The 17,608-nt window shown below is 36.5% G+C and overlaps 1 protein-coding gene across 3 annotated transcripts in view; it reads right to left on the reverse strand.

Moving 5' to 3' along the window:
- The window catches only part of LOC114360373 (ring finger protein goliath), a 79,782-nt gene that overhangs the window by 25,930 nt on the left and 36,244 nt on the right, over positions 1-17,608 (reverse strand). For all 3 annotated transcript variants that reach the window (XM_028315074.1, XM_028315076.1, XM_028315075.1), the window contains exon 2: positions 14,478-15,134. In XM_028315074.1, coding sequence (XP_028170875.1) covers positions 14,478-14,678 — 201 coding nt within the window. In that variant the 5' untranslated portion in view covers positions 14,679-15,134. The remainder of the gene's footprint in view (positions 1-14,477; positions 15,135-17,608) is intronic.

Raw genomic sequence — 17,608 nt, forward strand, 5'->3', positions numbered from 1 at the left:
TGTCGCAAAAACATATTTAATTAAAATCAAATGTAAATGGTAACTTTATAATTTATCAATGTTTATGGGATAATATGACTGATTTTTATGGTAATAATAGATATTATTATTGTTGGTTTGGTTTTTGGGCCTTTATTTGCGCCAACTCGACCAGGTTTGATCTATTGTGGCAGCCCTTGTCTTTAAAGTTCACTGCTTAGTCCCGTTGAGTCTATAAATTTCCAGATTCTTTGGAGCGTGATATCTGCTATCTCATCCGGGTGCATGATGTGTCGCCCGAGATGGATACTTCTTTTGCTCATAAGCGGGAAGCATGAGCAAAGAACATGCATGGCCGTTTCTTCTTCTGTATGGCAGAATCTGCACAGAGTTTCCTCGGTCATGTTCATGTTCGATTTATGTTTGTTTAGTTTGCAGTGGCCGGTCAGTATTCTAGTCACTGCACAGGCTTTGTATCTTTTGAACTTTAGCAGTTCCTTAGTTACTTTATTGCTATATCCCTGAATGAGTGCTTTTGAGTGTTTTTGTCCCGATGTAGACTTCCACCACTCAATAGCCTCTTGTTTGCAGAGGGCGGTTAGTAGCGTGGTGGCTCGTTGTTTGGTAATGCCACAGAACGGTTCTACGCCGATTTGAGGGTTATCGGCTCCATCTCTGGCGAGTTCATCTGCTACTTCGTTTCCTTCTATATTCGAATGTCCTGGTACCCATGTAAGCGTTACTTTGTTGGTATTTCCCAGTGCATTCAGTGTCTCGGTGCATGTTTGCACCAATTTTGACGTGTATTAGAAGGATTTTAAGGCCAGCAGTGCTGCTTGGCTGTCTGAGTTGATGTAGATGTGTTGATCCTGGAGCTTCCTTTCCAAGTTTATCTCTGCACATTTGTTTATGGCAAAGACCTCGGCTTGGAAGATTGAGGCTTCAGTCCCCATGTTTAGGCTAACTTTGAGCTTAGGCCTCTCTCCGTAGATCCCGCAACCTACATTATTTTCCTTTTTGGATCCGTCCGTGTACCAGACGTGACTACCTTCCTTAAATGACATTTGGCCTTCTAGCCATTTGTCTCTGGGAGGTATGTTTACGGAATATAGTTTGGTGAAGTTACATTCCGTAAGCATGTCGTCACTGGGCATGCACTGCAATAATAGATAACTTTATTAATTAGTAAGAAGTAAGCTTAACGCCTTTAAAAGGTATTATAATTGGCATATTAATTTTACAATAACTACATAAACCATTGTTGTTATTAAGGTAAATTATACATATTTAAATCAGATCACATTAGTCGAATACTTAATTTTCTGAAAGAGGCAGACAACAGTAACTGAGTTAGTTGCGAATGTTGCGATGTTTAATTTCAGAATTGTGCCCACCAGATTTTTGAAAAAGTTTTTGTTTGTAATTGAATATCTTGTTGTCACTTTCTAAGAAATAATATTTTATCATATTTTTTCATTTGAACATGTATAAAACTTCTTAGTTAACGCCTAGTACGCCTACCTACATACTTAGGACTCAAAGCCTTTTATAATCCCATACTTGTCCCTGTCCTTATTTTACCTTGTACCATCAATTTGTTACTTAAGCATCGCCTACGGTAATTGTGTTACTAAACAATTAGGTACAGGAAAATGTACATTGTTTTGCTAATTAAGCAAAGTAATTAATAACAAAAACCTTTAATTGAATCGGGTCACTGAATATCATTATCTGCGTTTGTTGGAAATAGGAACAAATAATATGTTACTTATTAAAGGTTGTGGATTAGGTATTTTTGAAACAAAAGGAACTAACAATATGTCGCGCGACAGAAGTAGGTAACTTATTTTGATATTAGATTTTTTTTAATCCAAGGCCCGTACTATGAAACGTATCTGAAAAATCTGAAGAATAAACTCAAGAATGAGACCAATCTCAGCATTTCAGAACCTTTGCATCTTGAAGAATGCTTGAACTTGAACCGAGTTTTGAGTGTTGTAGCACAAAAGTTGTAGTATCATAATATTCATAATAATACGGGTATCAGTATTTTTTACTGACAGATTTTTTATCACACGTACCTAAACAAGCATATCGAAATAAAGCGATCAGCAAGAACCAATAGCTATTGAATAAAAAACTGAAGTGCCTGTGAGAACCGATTTAAGCATATTCGATGGGCTTCGACGAAGACCTTGGTGTCTAATATTTATTCAGAGCACAACGCCGTCTGATACCACTTCATAAACACATCCTATGATCAACAAAAACAAACAAAAGCATTTTGCGATTTGATTAACTGTATCAAATCGCAAAATGCTTTTTCAGCACTAAAATTTAATAAAATCATTTGAATTTGACATTTCATTGTTAGCTAAGAAATAGGATAGAAGTAGGTATGTGTGATTAAATCATGTAAGTAAAGCCGATAAAGTTTCATTAATTTAATTCATAATAATTTTATTTATTATTTATTAACCAGGAGTCTTTGTTTTTGTTTTGTATGCTGTTGTATTGTTATTGTTATGACGAAGTCATTTTTTAAATAACTTTGGAACTCGTTAACATAATTTATCAGGCCGGAACTTCCGTAACTGTATGCAAAATAATGACAATATGGAAAGAAATAACAAAATACATCCATTGTTTTTAGATTAATACCATAAGGGACACTTTTGCGAACATCCGGCCTCCCCAGGCTGTCTGGCCAGTGCAACGTTGCGAGTGTAGATAAATTAAAGGGGGTCAGTCATGCTCCTGCACTGGAGACTAAATGAACTGATGATGATGTCCCATAGTCGCCTCTTACGACATCTACGAGAAGAGTCGAAGAGGTCTCATACTACTTGGGCCCCCGCTGAAAATCAGTTTCAAGACAAGCTCTGGCGGTCTTGATGTACGCTGAGCAGGCACCCCTTTTTGTCAGAGGGGCACAAGCAGTTAATTGTCCACTTGTTTATTTATCTCTGTTTGAATCTATGTCTTGGCTGCTTGTATACCTTTCTTGCAAATAAAAAGTTTTCTATTCTATTCTATACTTTATTGACACCACATGGCCATACTGATAGTGAGTAACAATTTAACTCTCAGGTACAACATATTTAGTATGAGAGACTTGCGCACGCACAGACAGCCGTGATTCTAATTCGTAATGTAGATTAGCAAGCCGATGCTTCCGCTTCCTCGTCTAACAATGACGTATTTATCTGTATTTCGTCAGTTTGTATTATTGTAAAAATATATTGAAATAAATACAAAATGCTATCTTGGGTCTGATAGGACAAATAGTTATATTTATAATAATCCTGCAACCTTCTAATACAAACAGACACAGTAAGAAAGAAAAGCACAACAAACGCGTTCAAAACAAATGAACGATTGTTTTAGAAGCATCCTTTGTGTTTGATTACAAATCTAATGTTGATTTAATTACACATGATCGTACTTAATTGATAAGGAAAAAAGTGATCCAACAAATGACTTCCCAAGGTTTCTCGACGTATCTCTATTTGATAAATTACCTAAGGCAGTATAATAGTGATTCACATACTACCTACATATTAAGTGTTGAGTCAGCTAATATGTGTCTCTGGATTCTCACTAACATTGCTATCATATCATACAAAGAGGAAGCCAAACACGCTGTGTACATAAGTGTATCACGGTAGAATATTTTTAAACAAGAGCAGATTAAAATTACATTCCTAAGAAATTTATAATCACGGCTCTTACTATTTTCTTGTTCCTTCGTAATAGCAAATATTTGTTGTACGTAGAAATATTTGCAATCAGAATACCATTATGCGCCTTGTTTCTTTTCTCAATAAATATAATTAATGGACATAGATAAATGAAAGAAGAAAACAATATTATGGCGAACCTTATTGATTATGGCTTTTTTTTCCTTTTCTGTTATGCAAGTTTCGATCTGTGACAGACTGTCTACAATACCATTAACCGACTATTGTGATATTGTCAAGGTCTAGAAGCTAGTGGTGGTTCTAAAAAAAGCGATTGCGCGGGAGGCACCTTACTGAATTTCCTTGTTCTTTTTTATATTTTTACGGCTCAACCTTTATATGTATTTATTACACGATCAAACATAACATTCGCGGGACAATTAACTGTTCGACTCGATTGTGTCAAAACGCGTCGCTTTACAAAACACGCGTCGTGTTCAACACAAACGTTTGTATGTACACGCCTGTAATGAAAGTGATTCATATGTCCACGACTTTATCAATGATTCACATGGCCGCAATAGGCGATGGAAATGTATAACTACACAAAGCTTAAATGCTGCAACGCTGCAAGTTAATTTTTATTGTTTAAAGGCTTAATAGTTTTTTTTTTTCAGAGACCAAACCAAAACTATAAATTATGTACAAAACCAGCAACAAAGTAAAACAATATTCGTGGTAGCATGAGAAGACATGCAGTGATACACAAAATACACACTGCTTTTTAAACTTTCCACCATAACAGCTGTTTGCAGCGGAAAACAGTACAAAACTGTTCTTTCATCTTTTGTATGTTCGTACTTCGTACTCCATACATAATTATGCAATCGTATAGTGTAACAAATTACAACTCCCATCACTTGTATGTTCAATGTCAAATGTTCGTCCTCTAGACTAGCTTCGCGTGGGTGCTCCTTTAGATGTGTCTATTGATCCTATAACGCTACGGGCAGAAATGATAACAAAGTAAGTAGGTACAAACAAACTACAAACAATCATCATCATAAAGATAGGCACCGATATAATAATAAGTCTGTTTGGACTAGATAAGCTGATAGATTAAAATACAAAAGAGAATGGATAGCTGGATCGGTATTGGTGTGTAATATTAGATCTATTTATTAATCTTTGCTGACATTGCAAGGAACAACGCGAAAAAAAAACTGTTTAGGTAGTAACAATTGCCTTCGGTGTACTTCATATTATTATAGTTGTAAGTCTAACTACCTGTACCTGTCTAATGGTTCGAAGGCAATAAATACATTTTTTATTTTATTTTTTTATTTAATAGGTATGTATGTTTAGGTGTAACTTCTGTGCGGTTTTGTTTGATGATTAACACACAATACACCATTAAAATTAAAACCACAGTCTAATATCATTAGTAAGTCACAACAGATAAATCTAAATGCGATTGTTTATGACTAATCTATACTAATATTAATACTATACTAAAATGCGAAAGTAACTCTGTCTGTCTGTCTGTCTCTCTTTCACGCCTAAACACTGGACTGATTTTTATAAAATTTGGCAGGGACATAGTTTGAGTCCCAGGAAAGGACATAGGATAGTTTTTATCCCGGTTTTTTAAACAGGGACGCGCGCGTTAAAGTTTTTCTGTGACAGACAAAATTCCACGCGGGCGAAGCCGCGGGCGGAAAGCTAGTATTTACATAATACGATACAAGTTTTTTTTGTTCGAATAATAGACATTAATAAACTGTAAACTGTTTTTTGCGAAGGATATGTTTTTCGCACCGTAGTCTCTCGTGTTAAGTAAGTACTACAACATTCGACAGGCTCTTCCAAGTTTTAAGTAATCTTTCAGTATCTCTTCAGTAATTTTCACAACCGACCTTCACAACATAGGTGTAGCCTACGCACTAAGCCTCTGATTCTTTCTTTCTGTTTGTAAGCAGAGCGTGGACCTCATGAAAATTATACTTAATTGGTAGAAAGTAAAAATGATATTTAAATCCTATTTATTGTTCTAAAACAAAATAATCAACATAAAATCTTTCTTTTAGTTCTTTTTAGTCCTGTGATTTTTTGTTGTTTTCAGTCTTGTAAGTTAGTCTGTACCTACGAAACCCTACATGTGCGAGTCCGACTCGCACTTGGTTGCCCCTACACAATCTCTCACCAGTTTTCAATTTGCTTAAATTTACATAAACATCTTATGTAAATTATACAAAATAATGTTTACACGTTCCCGAAAACTGAAACACAAACTGATTTTAAAGCATTTGATTTTGTTCCAAGAATAAATATTAAAATGTAATTGAATTACAATTTTATCACTTACGACGTAATCTTTAATGTGTCATAAGTCAGTAATAAATCTATTGGTTATGGTAATAATCGCCAGATGAGCTATTTATCGGACTGGCCAGCTGATTGTGCAGCCAATTAAACTTGTTACAAAAGATTTATTCGATCATGTGATTTTGATCCTTCTGATTCAGAGTTCATTAGAGGATCACAGAATATCACTATGTTATCGGAAATAAAACATGTGGCTTAGAAGACCATCTAAGTTTCCTTAAAATGCCTTAAATGTTTAAAATAAAGTACAAAAATCAAATAATTCCTAATTTCTTGAGTCTCTATCGCCGCAATCTTCTCCATCATACAAAATAATACTAAAATAATAAAGAATTACATTTTGAAAACAAATATCGATTAATTGATAGCTTTAAGTTAACGCCTTCGAGTAAGATTTAATCTTTAATAGCGGTTGTTTCAGCAACAGTTTAAACAATTTAAGTGTAGCCAATAAATTGTCCTTGCAATTACCGCCCCTGAGTGTAACGAACAGCTATTGCAATTACAATTATTTTCAATTACTCGTTACACCGTCAGATAAAACAATTCAGGGCTCATTATCCAGGCGATTACGTAACTTTGTATTGTAACAACCATCATACAACGGCAACACGTCAGACTTCACATTTTCATTGTAAAATAACAATTTTACAACTACATAACAGTGTAATTACCTTATAATATAAATAAAATAAAAATTCTTTATTTCAGACAATTTTAAAAGTCCATATTAAGCGGGTTCGAAATAAAAATAAACACAAAACAATAACAAATTCAAAAAACTTGTACCCTGTGCAGAGACGGACCATCATGGGGGTGGATAAGGCCCCGTGATCAGTCTCTGCTGCACAAGACACTTCCATAACGGCGATGTGTATCTGTCCGCTAGGGTCCTCAGAATGCTGTTGCGACTGGCTCGCACCCAGGGATACAGATTTCTTGCGTATTATGGCGCTAAACCGTTTGGTAATCCGCAAACATCCCTACAAAAACTATAATTTATGATGTCGTCTGTACCTTTAATTTGCCCTCATACGGGCCTGTCAGGTAGGTAACTTTCCCAATTCAACAATATCTTCTTGATAACGATATTATCAGTTTAATTTTAGAATCGATTTAAACGTCACCGATAAGAATAACAGTGGTCGTTAAATCTCGGCGATAATAATCAAAATAAAGGTGTCATTACAGAAATGAGGCGAAGAACTCGATTCTAAATCAAGCATAAATTCTAAGTTATGGCTGAAACCCTCGCAACAGACGGTAACAACATTGAACATCATTATCAAAATGGAAAAAACTGCCAAAGCTTAGTCTATGTGAACTGAGATGAGTGCATGAAATTAATGCAGATAACAAACTTATCACTCGAATAGGATTAGAGATAAAATGTCATGTTTATACAGAGGGCAAACCAAAACAATACCTACACCTTAAGGCTGAGTTGCACCACGTAACTTTAACGGTAACTATCTAACTATGACGATAAAAAGCACCGGGGGCTTTTTGTATGGATTTTTAACGTTAGTCAAAGTTAAAGTAAGATGGTGCAACACAGCCTAAGTCGCTGTAATACGCTGTTATCAAAGATTGTGCAACCGAAATATTTGACAGCTTATCGCAAAAAATATATTAAGAGCCATTGTTCGTCACACGCCGACCTGAAAATGATTCACGTGGTTTAAGACCTTTGTGTCAGTACAAAGATACTTAGTGAGCCGTGAACGCTGAAGCCAATGAATACCCAGAATGCGGCCGCTACAGACGCTGCATTGATAAATAGTTGTGCAATCCTTGACATTTTCAGCAAATAGTTATCAACTACTACTGAAAACTGAAACACATGAAAACAACTACCTGAATAAAGGCGTCTTCTACTTGGTAGAGCGATTTCTATCCGTACTACGGCCATAGAGTTTAAGGCATAGACCAATAATGTTTGTGTTGGGCTCGATTAACCCTCAAGTTTTATCATCCTACAATGCAGTGGATTTTCTCTTATTACGAGACTGATTATTTCGACGTCATATTTGACAGCTAATGGTGCTTCATTACTAGCAAAAGAAAAGTTTAAACACACCTTCCCCACAGACCACGGAAAGGCCTACTCAGTACCTTTAAAACCGCAAAACATTTTGCGGGAGATTTTGGCAACGTCCAGACCGCATTTCACCAAATAACTTGGCAAAGAAGCAACTGAAAATAGGTCGTTCTTATCAACAAAATGCTTCTGAATTTCGATAGGCATCAATATCATCCATAAGATAAACAGAGTTGCAACATCCAATGAAATTACTAAGTTCATCGATACTTGATAAAGTACATAGATCCGCGGAAGTCAATGAACTCAGGATATTGGAAGAAGCGAATATATCCGCTGTAGCAACTGAAGCGAAACTGACATGGAATCCCAACAAGATTTTATCTGGAGTAATCTTTAGTAAAGCTTTGTAATTTGCTATTAAATCACCTGAAACTGAATAATATACCTAATTATGAATTGTTTTAAGCTAAGGTTAACCGAAATGAGCATGAAAATAATTAAAGTACCTACCTAGATTGTGCGTCCAACTGCTCTGAATACGTCATAAGCATGTAAAAATGCATGAAGCGTGACGGATTTTTGCATAAGATTTGCAAATACATACATACATTAAAAGTGAATTCATGCATAATGCATTCAGGTACTTTAGGTTTAGGTACAAACTTAAAAATTTGGAAAGTCAACTGTTTCCATGGTTTCAGAACCAGATATTTTTGTCACTACTTAATCACATTTATAATGCGGACAGGGCCATTTGTGTGTGGTGAGATTAAGGCCCAGAACAGACGGTGAAACGCAACTGCAACGAAAATGCAACTTTGTGATGATTCTGATGAATGAAACTGAAACTGAAAGTTTCAAAAAGGTCGCGTCATGTGTGGTCTCTCAACGGACGCTATGGCAGAAAGTTAGATGCAACTCAAAAGTAACAGCAGTTGCAGTTTCGTTGCAGTTGCGTTTCACCGTCTTTTTCTGGGCCTTAGAATACCGAAGGTAGGAATGACAGTTATATTGATATCATTACTGACAGTGTCTAGATAGAGACCTTAAACTAGTGTTGCCATAGATTTAGATATCACCTTAGTATCAATTCGGACGCACTAACCCACATTCGCGAGTGAATGGCACGCGGCCAGCGTACCGAATCCATTCGATAGGTCGCTGATCCCGCTCCAATATAAATAATACAAAATCACCAAAAAATCTTAGAAGGGAATGACGAGGATGTTTTTATTACGCGTATTTTTAAAGAAACAAATGACCAGCATAAATACTAGCTGAGCACGCGCGCAAAGTAAAATACAACATTTAAGGGATTTATTGAGGTCGGGGAATATAAAATGTCGATAAATTATACAAAATAGATAAACATGTTAGTGATAGTAAAAATATGCAATCTGTTAGCCGGCAAAGCACTATTTAAAGCAAGTAATTTATAAAACCACATGACTTCGAATGATAAGTGTGACATTTCTCAATATCAAACCGGCTGTAAATACGAAAGAAACGACAATGTTGTAAAAAGCAAATATTATATTTTTAAATTCTACTATGTTGAATTGGTATGTACATATGTAAGCAATGGCGACGCTTCGCGTATCGATAGATTAAAATAAATTTTAAATACAAACACAAAGTAACGGTGTAATATCTGCGTTTGGCACATATTTTAATACAGGATTGTATCCGTCTCTGAATAATCTGATTGTTTAATAACACTTCAGCATATTTTATGGAATTTTACAAATAAATAAATAAGGTCAGAGACTTCGATTAAGAATATTTGACAAAATAAAAATTGATTACATTAGACCTTATTAAACCTTATAACATAGTTTTTTATTAACTTTCTTTCTAATGCATTATCATGACTAAAAATTAACGTATTATGTTTGCTTGTGAAAATTTAATTTGCAATGACACTATTTTTTTTTATAAAAGAAGTGATAGATCACAAGGATGAACCTAGTATGGAATAATAGTGCTGTCTGGAAGCCTTATTCAGTCGACACAAGGTTGATTTGATTGTATTTTTATTGTGAGATATAAAACTATGTTCTTAGTATTGTCACTATTTGAATTTGGCACCGTGAGCCTTCACCATATCATTCAGGCATAACCGTTGGCTACGGGCCTATAATTTAGGTACTAAGTGCCAAACTTTACAGTTAAGAAAGGTATAATTTACTAGGCAAAAGAAATAGTGTAATATAGTGCTACGTCATACCACGAACAATGTGGAAAAAGTGTAAACATTTGTGTATTGGTCTAGTGCCTGTATAAACAGCTCGTATAGTGCTGCTGTCAAGGTGTGAACTATAAATGGACGTACCGACCTTTCTGCGTATTAATTAAGGAACGACACTAGTCATTACAATAATGAGCGTTGAGTGAATCCGTATGTGGAATTATATGAAAACTAGCTTTCCGCCCGCGGCTTCGCCCGCGTGGAATTTTGTCTGTCACAGAAAAACTTTATCGCGCGCGTCCCTGTTTCAAAAACCGGGATAAAAACTATCCTATGTTCTTTCCCGGGACTCAAACTATCTCTATGCCAAATTTCATCAAAATCGGTTGCGAGGTTTAAGCGGGAAAGCGTAACAGACAGACAGACAGACAGACAGAGTTACTTTCGCATTTATAATATTAGTTGGGATTTCCACAAGACCGAATAGAAATTAAGAAGTGAAACTGTGTAAGTAGAACTGAAGTCTAAAGATTAACCTCTAAAAGGAAAAATGAGTTTCCTTACAGAAAGACTTACAATGCGCATTAATTTGACACACTCAAAAACTATTAGTAATTAAACATGATAGAAGAGGCAATACAACACAATACGTAAGTGAGTTATAGTTTTAAGTATGTACCTAGTATAGCGTCTGGTTTTTTAAAGTATGACGTACGGTACGCGTCCTAGAATGTCAATACCGAAACTAATTCACGCATCCACGATTGTTTTCAAGAATGACTTTAGGTAGGTATTCACATAGTTGGATTGAGGTTACAAGTTTCAAATACAGTGGGTAATTAACTGTGGTATGTACAAAAACATTGTTTACAATTTGTAAACGAGTTCAATTTACGGTACCAAAGTGGCTCGATTCTCATACTTAGCGCCAAACATGTGGCGGTAATCATATGTATTTACTAGCTTTCCGCCCGCGGCTTCGCCCGCGTGGAAATTTGTCTGTCACAGAAAAACTTTATCGCGCGCGTCCCTGTTTCAAAAACCGGGATAAAAACTATCCTATGTTCTTTCCCGGGACTCAAACTATCTCTATGCCAAATTTCATCAAAATCGGTTGCGAGGTTTAAGCGGGAAAGCGTAACAGACAGACAGACAGACAGACAGACAGACAGACAGACAGACAGACAGACAGACAGACAGACAGAGTTACTTTCGCATTTATAATATTAGTTGGGATGCCGTGGGTGCCATATGGTGAACTCTGTCATAAATTATTAGCATTCAATATTGAACTTTATCTATAATACTTCAACATGTCATTTTGGTTGATATAAACTGTCGGTTACCTGTTTAACTTATCTAGCTTAGTAACTGGAGGTTTAGCCGAGTTATTTACTATTATAGACACTCAACATTAATGCAGAAAAATGACATAAAACGACATAATAAATATTTAGCTTATTTTTAACAACGTTAAGAAGAAGGTGAATTACTTGTCTAGCACGCATTAAAGTGCAATTAAAGAAACCAGCGTTTAAATACCCTCGTACTTTATTACAACAATTTAAAACAATGACAAAGAAAGTGATACGATCTTCAAACTACAATTATCACATAAAGCAAAACTTTTATACTAGTCATAAACTGAATTTCAAATACACTCAAAATATTTACTTAATTTGGGTTTTAGAGAAGAGTTAAATATTCTTAGCGTTTGACTAACAGTGCAGAAGTGTTATCAGAGTGATTTGTCAAGAGAAATTATGTCATGAGGCCAAGACCTTTATCTCTGCCGTCAGTCATGAACGTCACTCGCAATTTGGCGTTAGAGAAAGTAATTCTTGTTCAAACAATTGGAATATTTGCATAAAAACAACTAGCGATGTCGAAATACATGTTCAGAGTTACTTAACTCCTAAAGTATTTTTAACTCCTACTAGTTATTGATCTATGTTAAAGCAAGATACATTATTTAATTTTAATTTCGAATGCTAATCAGAAATTCTATCTTTGCGGATTCATCAATGTTACATGTTGACCGTTATGTCTGCCCGTTTTGGATGGCTCAATTAATCAATCAGGACCAATATAATTTTATAAGTAAGCACAGATTGTGTAAATCCTTTTGACGAGGCAAGAGCAGAATGAAGTAATGCTTACATAAGTGAGAAAACAGTTTATAGTTAACTGCCAAATAAAAAGCGACATTACTCATTACAGCAGTAGAAACCACTAATATAATAATAACTTAACAAAGTTCCTTTACAAATGTAGCTGGGGCTTTGCTATAAGCGGTTGTAGCTCCTAAACAAACTAAGGGCCTTTCACTAAAGGACGATTTTGTAACGGGTGACCTGGTTTAAACCCAGTTGTGACGAAGGGCAGTTAAAGTGCGTATAGGAACTTATGACTTTGAGCTTCGAGCTTTAAGTGACGCCTCCGTAAAGTAAGCAATAGATAACAGTATAAATGTATGTTTAGGTCTTGCGTAAAGACATGATTGCAAAATGTAGGAAAGATGCTGTTTCCTATTTGGTTACTTTGTAAAACACACCTAGGCTGAAAATACACTCGTCGTCAAATAAATCGCACCTCCCGCGACAAGCACTTTCAAACGAATGCATCCCCACTTCCTACCAATATTGGCACTATTTAAAAGCCTAGTTCTAAACTTGATTTCATTATTGGAAAGGTTTTTACCCCAAAAATGTGTCTTTAGAAGGATCCAAGGTCACTTCTTCAAAAAATAGGTAGTTACGCTTGAGCCAACTTTTATGGCTATAAAACTGTTATGTTGGGATTAATCGCTATCTATCTGTTAAAGAGGACACGTGAGACCATTATTTGGTTTTATAACCATAAAAAATGGTCTAATTGATCCCAGAGGTGAGCCTAAAGTGAGGTATTTTTTCAAGTCACATTTATGGTTAATCATTTATTAATAAATTGAATGTGTTTTTCTTTAAGGATATTAATTGGGCTTTCAAATAACACCTATATTGTTGGGGCACCATGATTGTGTCAGAAGAAAATCTTTAAAGTTCGCGTCGCGGAACGTGCGATTTATTTGATGTTGAGTACCTATATTATAGAACTGTGTGGAACATTTGTCACGGACTCACGGCAGAGCTGTTAATCTGTCTGACTCATTAACTAGTTTTACTAAACCAAGAATAACAAAGTTGTATTATTTTAAAAGGAGAATAAAAATATGTATATTGTGCAATTTAAAAACATGCTAGTTCAGTAATTGTCGCTTCGACTTCTTTGACTTCTAGTCTAGTCTCAGTAAACTTGTTTAGTAGGTACTTAGAGTTGTTCGTTCATTTAATTAATTCATACTTAGTACAAAATTTTATAGATTACTTCTTCTAGATTTAGTTTCAAACTTAGAATTCATATTCTTTTAGCATTAAAATCACGATTTTTTTTACAATTTTCAGAATAAATCCCAGAGATTACTTGCTACTATGCTACGGACGGAATAACACTAGCAACAAGACTCAACTGTCTATGTCACATGATCAATTTTTCAAATTTCCCAAAAACATATCATTTATCATTGTTATGTATGTGGAAGGTATAATAAACACCAATTCTGTATGTACTCGTACAACCGTCAACAGCATTATCGGCGTCCGGATTTGATATTACGGTAAAGAGCTTATTCATATCTCCTGGAAAGCGACATTAATTTTATTGATGGCCGCACGTCATCAGGCATTGCATTGATTAGGGGAAACCTGGGATTTACACAATGCCTCATTTAAACAGAATGTACCGGTTAGAGTAGGCGCACACCGTTGATTTTTAGTTGGCCGATAGTTGTGCCCGATTTCAAATTGTATGAAGAATCGGCCAAATTGAATCGGCGTAGTGTGCGCACTTCCATACATGCCCATACTGATCAACAGCCCGACTAAACTATCGGCCGACGATAAATCAACGGTGTGCGCCTACTCTTAATATTTAAACACTAGCGGCCGCCCGCGACTTCGTACGCGTGAATCCCGTTTTTCCCGCTAATTCCCGTTCCCGTGGGAATTTCGGGAATTCCTTTCTTAGTGCACCTCTACGGTACCTAAGCTACGTCCCTTCCAAATTTCAAGTGCCTACGTTTAGCCGTTTAGGCTGTGCGTTGATCTGTCAGTCAGTCAGTCAGTTTCTCCTTTTATATATTTAGAAGATGTTCAGTTCTTACCTCAGATATCTCTGTGTACATGATTCCATGTTCATCCTCGTAAGTGATGTTGATGTTCGCCACCGTGAAGGTGTCGAACGGCGTCCGCTCTTCGGCGGGCCCGTATCGCACCGACTCCAGCTCACTCCCCGGCGCGTGGCATCCCACCAACGCAATCCACCCTAGCGCCGCTATACTGCACCACAACTCTTCCGAACGCATATTCTCAAACTCCAATACACATCCGATACTCAAAAAACAAAGTAACACTACACAATGTAGCTGTGCACAGTTCACGACACACTCGCACGGTCCAAATGTTTCTAAACATTAATATCAGCTGTAGTACGCAGCGCGGCGCGGTGTGACGCTCGTTCGAAATCAGCACGACTTATCTACTGCGCTATCGGTTAACGAAAACAGACGCAATGGATTTAGTTAAGAACGCGATAAAATATCGTTATCGTTCGCGAAGTTTCACATGTATTTGCACAACACTGAGAACAGACACTGCTTGATATGCTGAATTGTGAACTCAAAAATGTAACTCGATGTTGCGGTGGGAGGTTTTCGTCATGACGTCGCTGACGCAGCCTCTGTGTTGTTGTGGCTCAGAGCGGCGGCCGCGTAGTCGACTGCTGCCCCATACCCGTCGAGGAACCGTGCTGCAGCAGGCAACTGAAACAATAGACATGACGTCAGAACTGCCGGTTGGTGGTCACGTATGCTGCGGAATCATAAAGCCGCATTAGTGCGTAGGTGTGTTCACATAGCATGAGATACGTTACTATAATATCACTTATCGCTTACTAGAAGACATACGATATGGTATGGACAAAATATTTGTAAGGAGCGAGCTATACTTGTACTTATTATGTAGGTCACTTTTAACAATGTTATCAACAACCCTAATATTCCCAAATGCCAAGAAAATAAGTGTCAATAAATGTTCTAAAAATATACAAATTTTTATTGGACCGAAACGATAAGGCCGAAAACTGATAGCATAATGAGATGTTTGTTTATAAAATGTAGCAATATTAAGGTCGTCGACACGCGGCCAGTGAACCCTAGGTTCTAAATAAGGCATTAACATGAGTCACTTATTCTGGAGACGATAAAATACGAGCTAAACACTAATTAGGTTTTATTATATTAATTGGTCGCGACATTTGCATTCGATTCTTAGCAACATTTCGATCATCAACGACGCATACCATTCGAGTGCTCGCATCTTGTATCCGAAGTCCGAATCACAATGCATTTATTCCTATGCCAAACAGCGGTGTTAAGGTTCTTTTAGTAAGTAAAATGGCAACTAATTAGTAATTATATTTAGAAAAATAATGAACGTTTATTCAGTCATTTAGTGAAAATTTATTAACTAAACATTACTTAACAAACGGATTATTTTTAGCACAAGTAAATATATTTATCTTTGTGTCTATCAATTGCACTACACCCAGCTGCAACAGAGCAGAAAGCGGCACACCCTTGCACCCTTGGAACGTACAGAGTCAAGTTTTGTTCGCAGCACATTTGGTAAAAATAATGACGTTGACGTTTTTCGGTGTGCTACACACTCACAATCCTCGTCGATGTAAAATTTATTTTAAAAAAAATCAGTAAAAACCCCGAGCAAAACATCTGTACAAATTGCGGTTTAAAACTACTGGAATTTAAGTGATTTATCCTACGATTCACGCGAAGTTTCTCCTGTAACTCAAAAAGCACTTTTACAGTTTCTTCTTCAAAATAACTTGGGTTAGTTTTCCAAGAAATTCTCAACTTAGCAGTTTTCGACCGTTACTTGACTTGAACCTTATCGTTGTGGCGCGGAAACAAGGCGTAGTGCACAATAACAATGTTCAAGAAAATCAAAGGACCATAAAACAGCGGATTGCATAACGAGCGGGCGGAAACTGGGCCGTTGCACGCTGGAAACTGTAAAAACTACTAGCACAAGTTAAAATGAACAAAAAGCATTTACTTAGAGATTGCAAATAATTTGTCGCTGGCTATAGACACAAAATAGAATAGGGCACTTCTGCCGAAACAATAACGATAAAAGACCGCAATGAAAAAGTATGATATCGACACCTACAAGAAAAGGTTTTAGGTACGATATAAGGGTAAAGTAAGAAAAATAACAACTTCATGTTTCACATGTCATCTGATTTCTCTCGATAAAATCGCCAACGTATATTTGATACAGAGCGTAATGTGGCGTAATCGTCGGATAACTCAACTATCTCAAACTTTGAAGAAAGATGAGCATGCAAAACAGACAGCTGTGATGTTTTAACTTCGGTATTGTAATCAAATATAAGTATGCAATGTCAACCGTCAAAAAACTATTAACATAACTATTGTAAAATGAGACAACATTAGTCACATTCGAATCGAGACTAATCCTATTCGATGAGGTGTTGCGTAAAGCCAAATCAAATGAGGCAATTTGGTCGCAACATGTGTATTACAGAATCTTGATGGCGATTACATAAACTAAACCGATCGGCGATAAGTGTGAACACACCCTAACAAGACTAACTGATAAGGGAACCAGTATTTTAATACAATTAATGAACTAACTAAAAGGTAAAATGTTTACCTTGTGCAATGTAAGTTAGAACTCCATATTGAAATTATCATTTTCTAACAGAAAAACTGCAGCTTTTGGTTTTACAATTCTCGGATAGAATTAGAATCGTCATCAGGTCATTTAGTCAGTTGAGAAGGTCTGGAGGTCTGAGAAGTAAATGGAAAAGGCCTACACTCCCCCACCCCTCGTTGGCCAGATGGGTTGGGGAGGTTTGATGTTCGCATATTTGTCCTTTTGTCACCTTTTACGACATCCACGATGAATAAAGCCAGCAATGTTATGCGTCAGATAACATAGGTTGTCAGGGACCAGGAAACTTTAAAAGAGACCAGTAAACAACTGGGCAAAAGCTTAAACTTGCTTAAAAATACAAACAAACGCTTACTATGTAGGTAACAATCGAAAGGCATGTCTCCCACTAAAGCCACTAATATTTAATATGCAATTTTGTCCCCCGAACATTACTTGCGTTACGCATGCATGGGCACTACCTATGCGTGCGCATGCCATATGCGTGTAACGCGTGCAACGTGCGTGCATGCAATCAGAC

The sequence above is a fragment of the Ostrinia furnacalis genome, unplaced genomic scaffold, assembly GCF_004193835.3.
Source record: "Ostrinia furnacalis isolate ACB-3 unplaced genomic scaffold, ASM419383v2 OfSCF4979, whole genome shotgun sequence".
In the NCBI taxonomy this organism is placed as follows: Eukaryota; Metazoa; Arthropoda; class Insecta; order Lepidoptera; family Crambidae; genus Ostrinia; species Ostrinia furnacalis.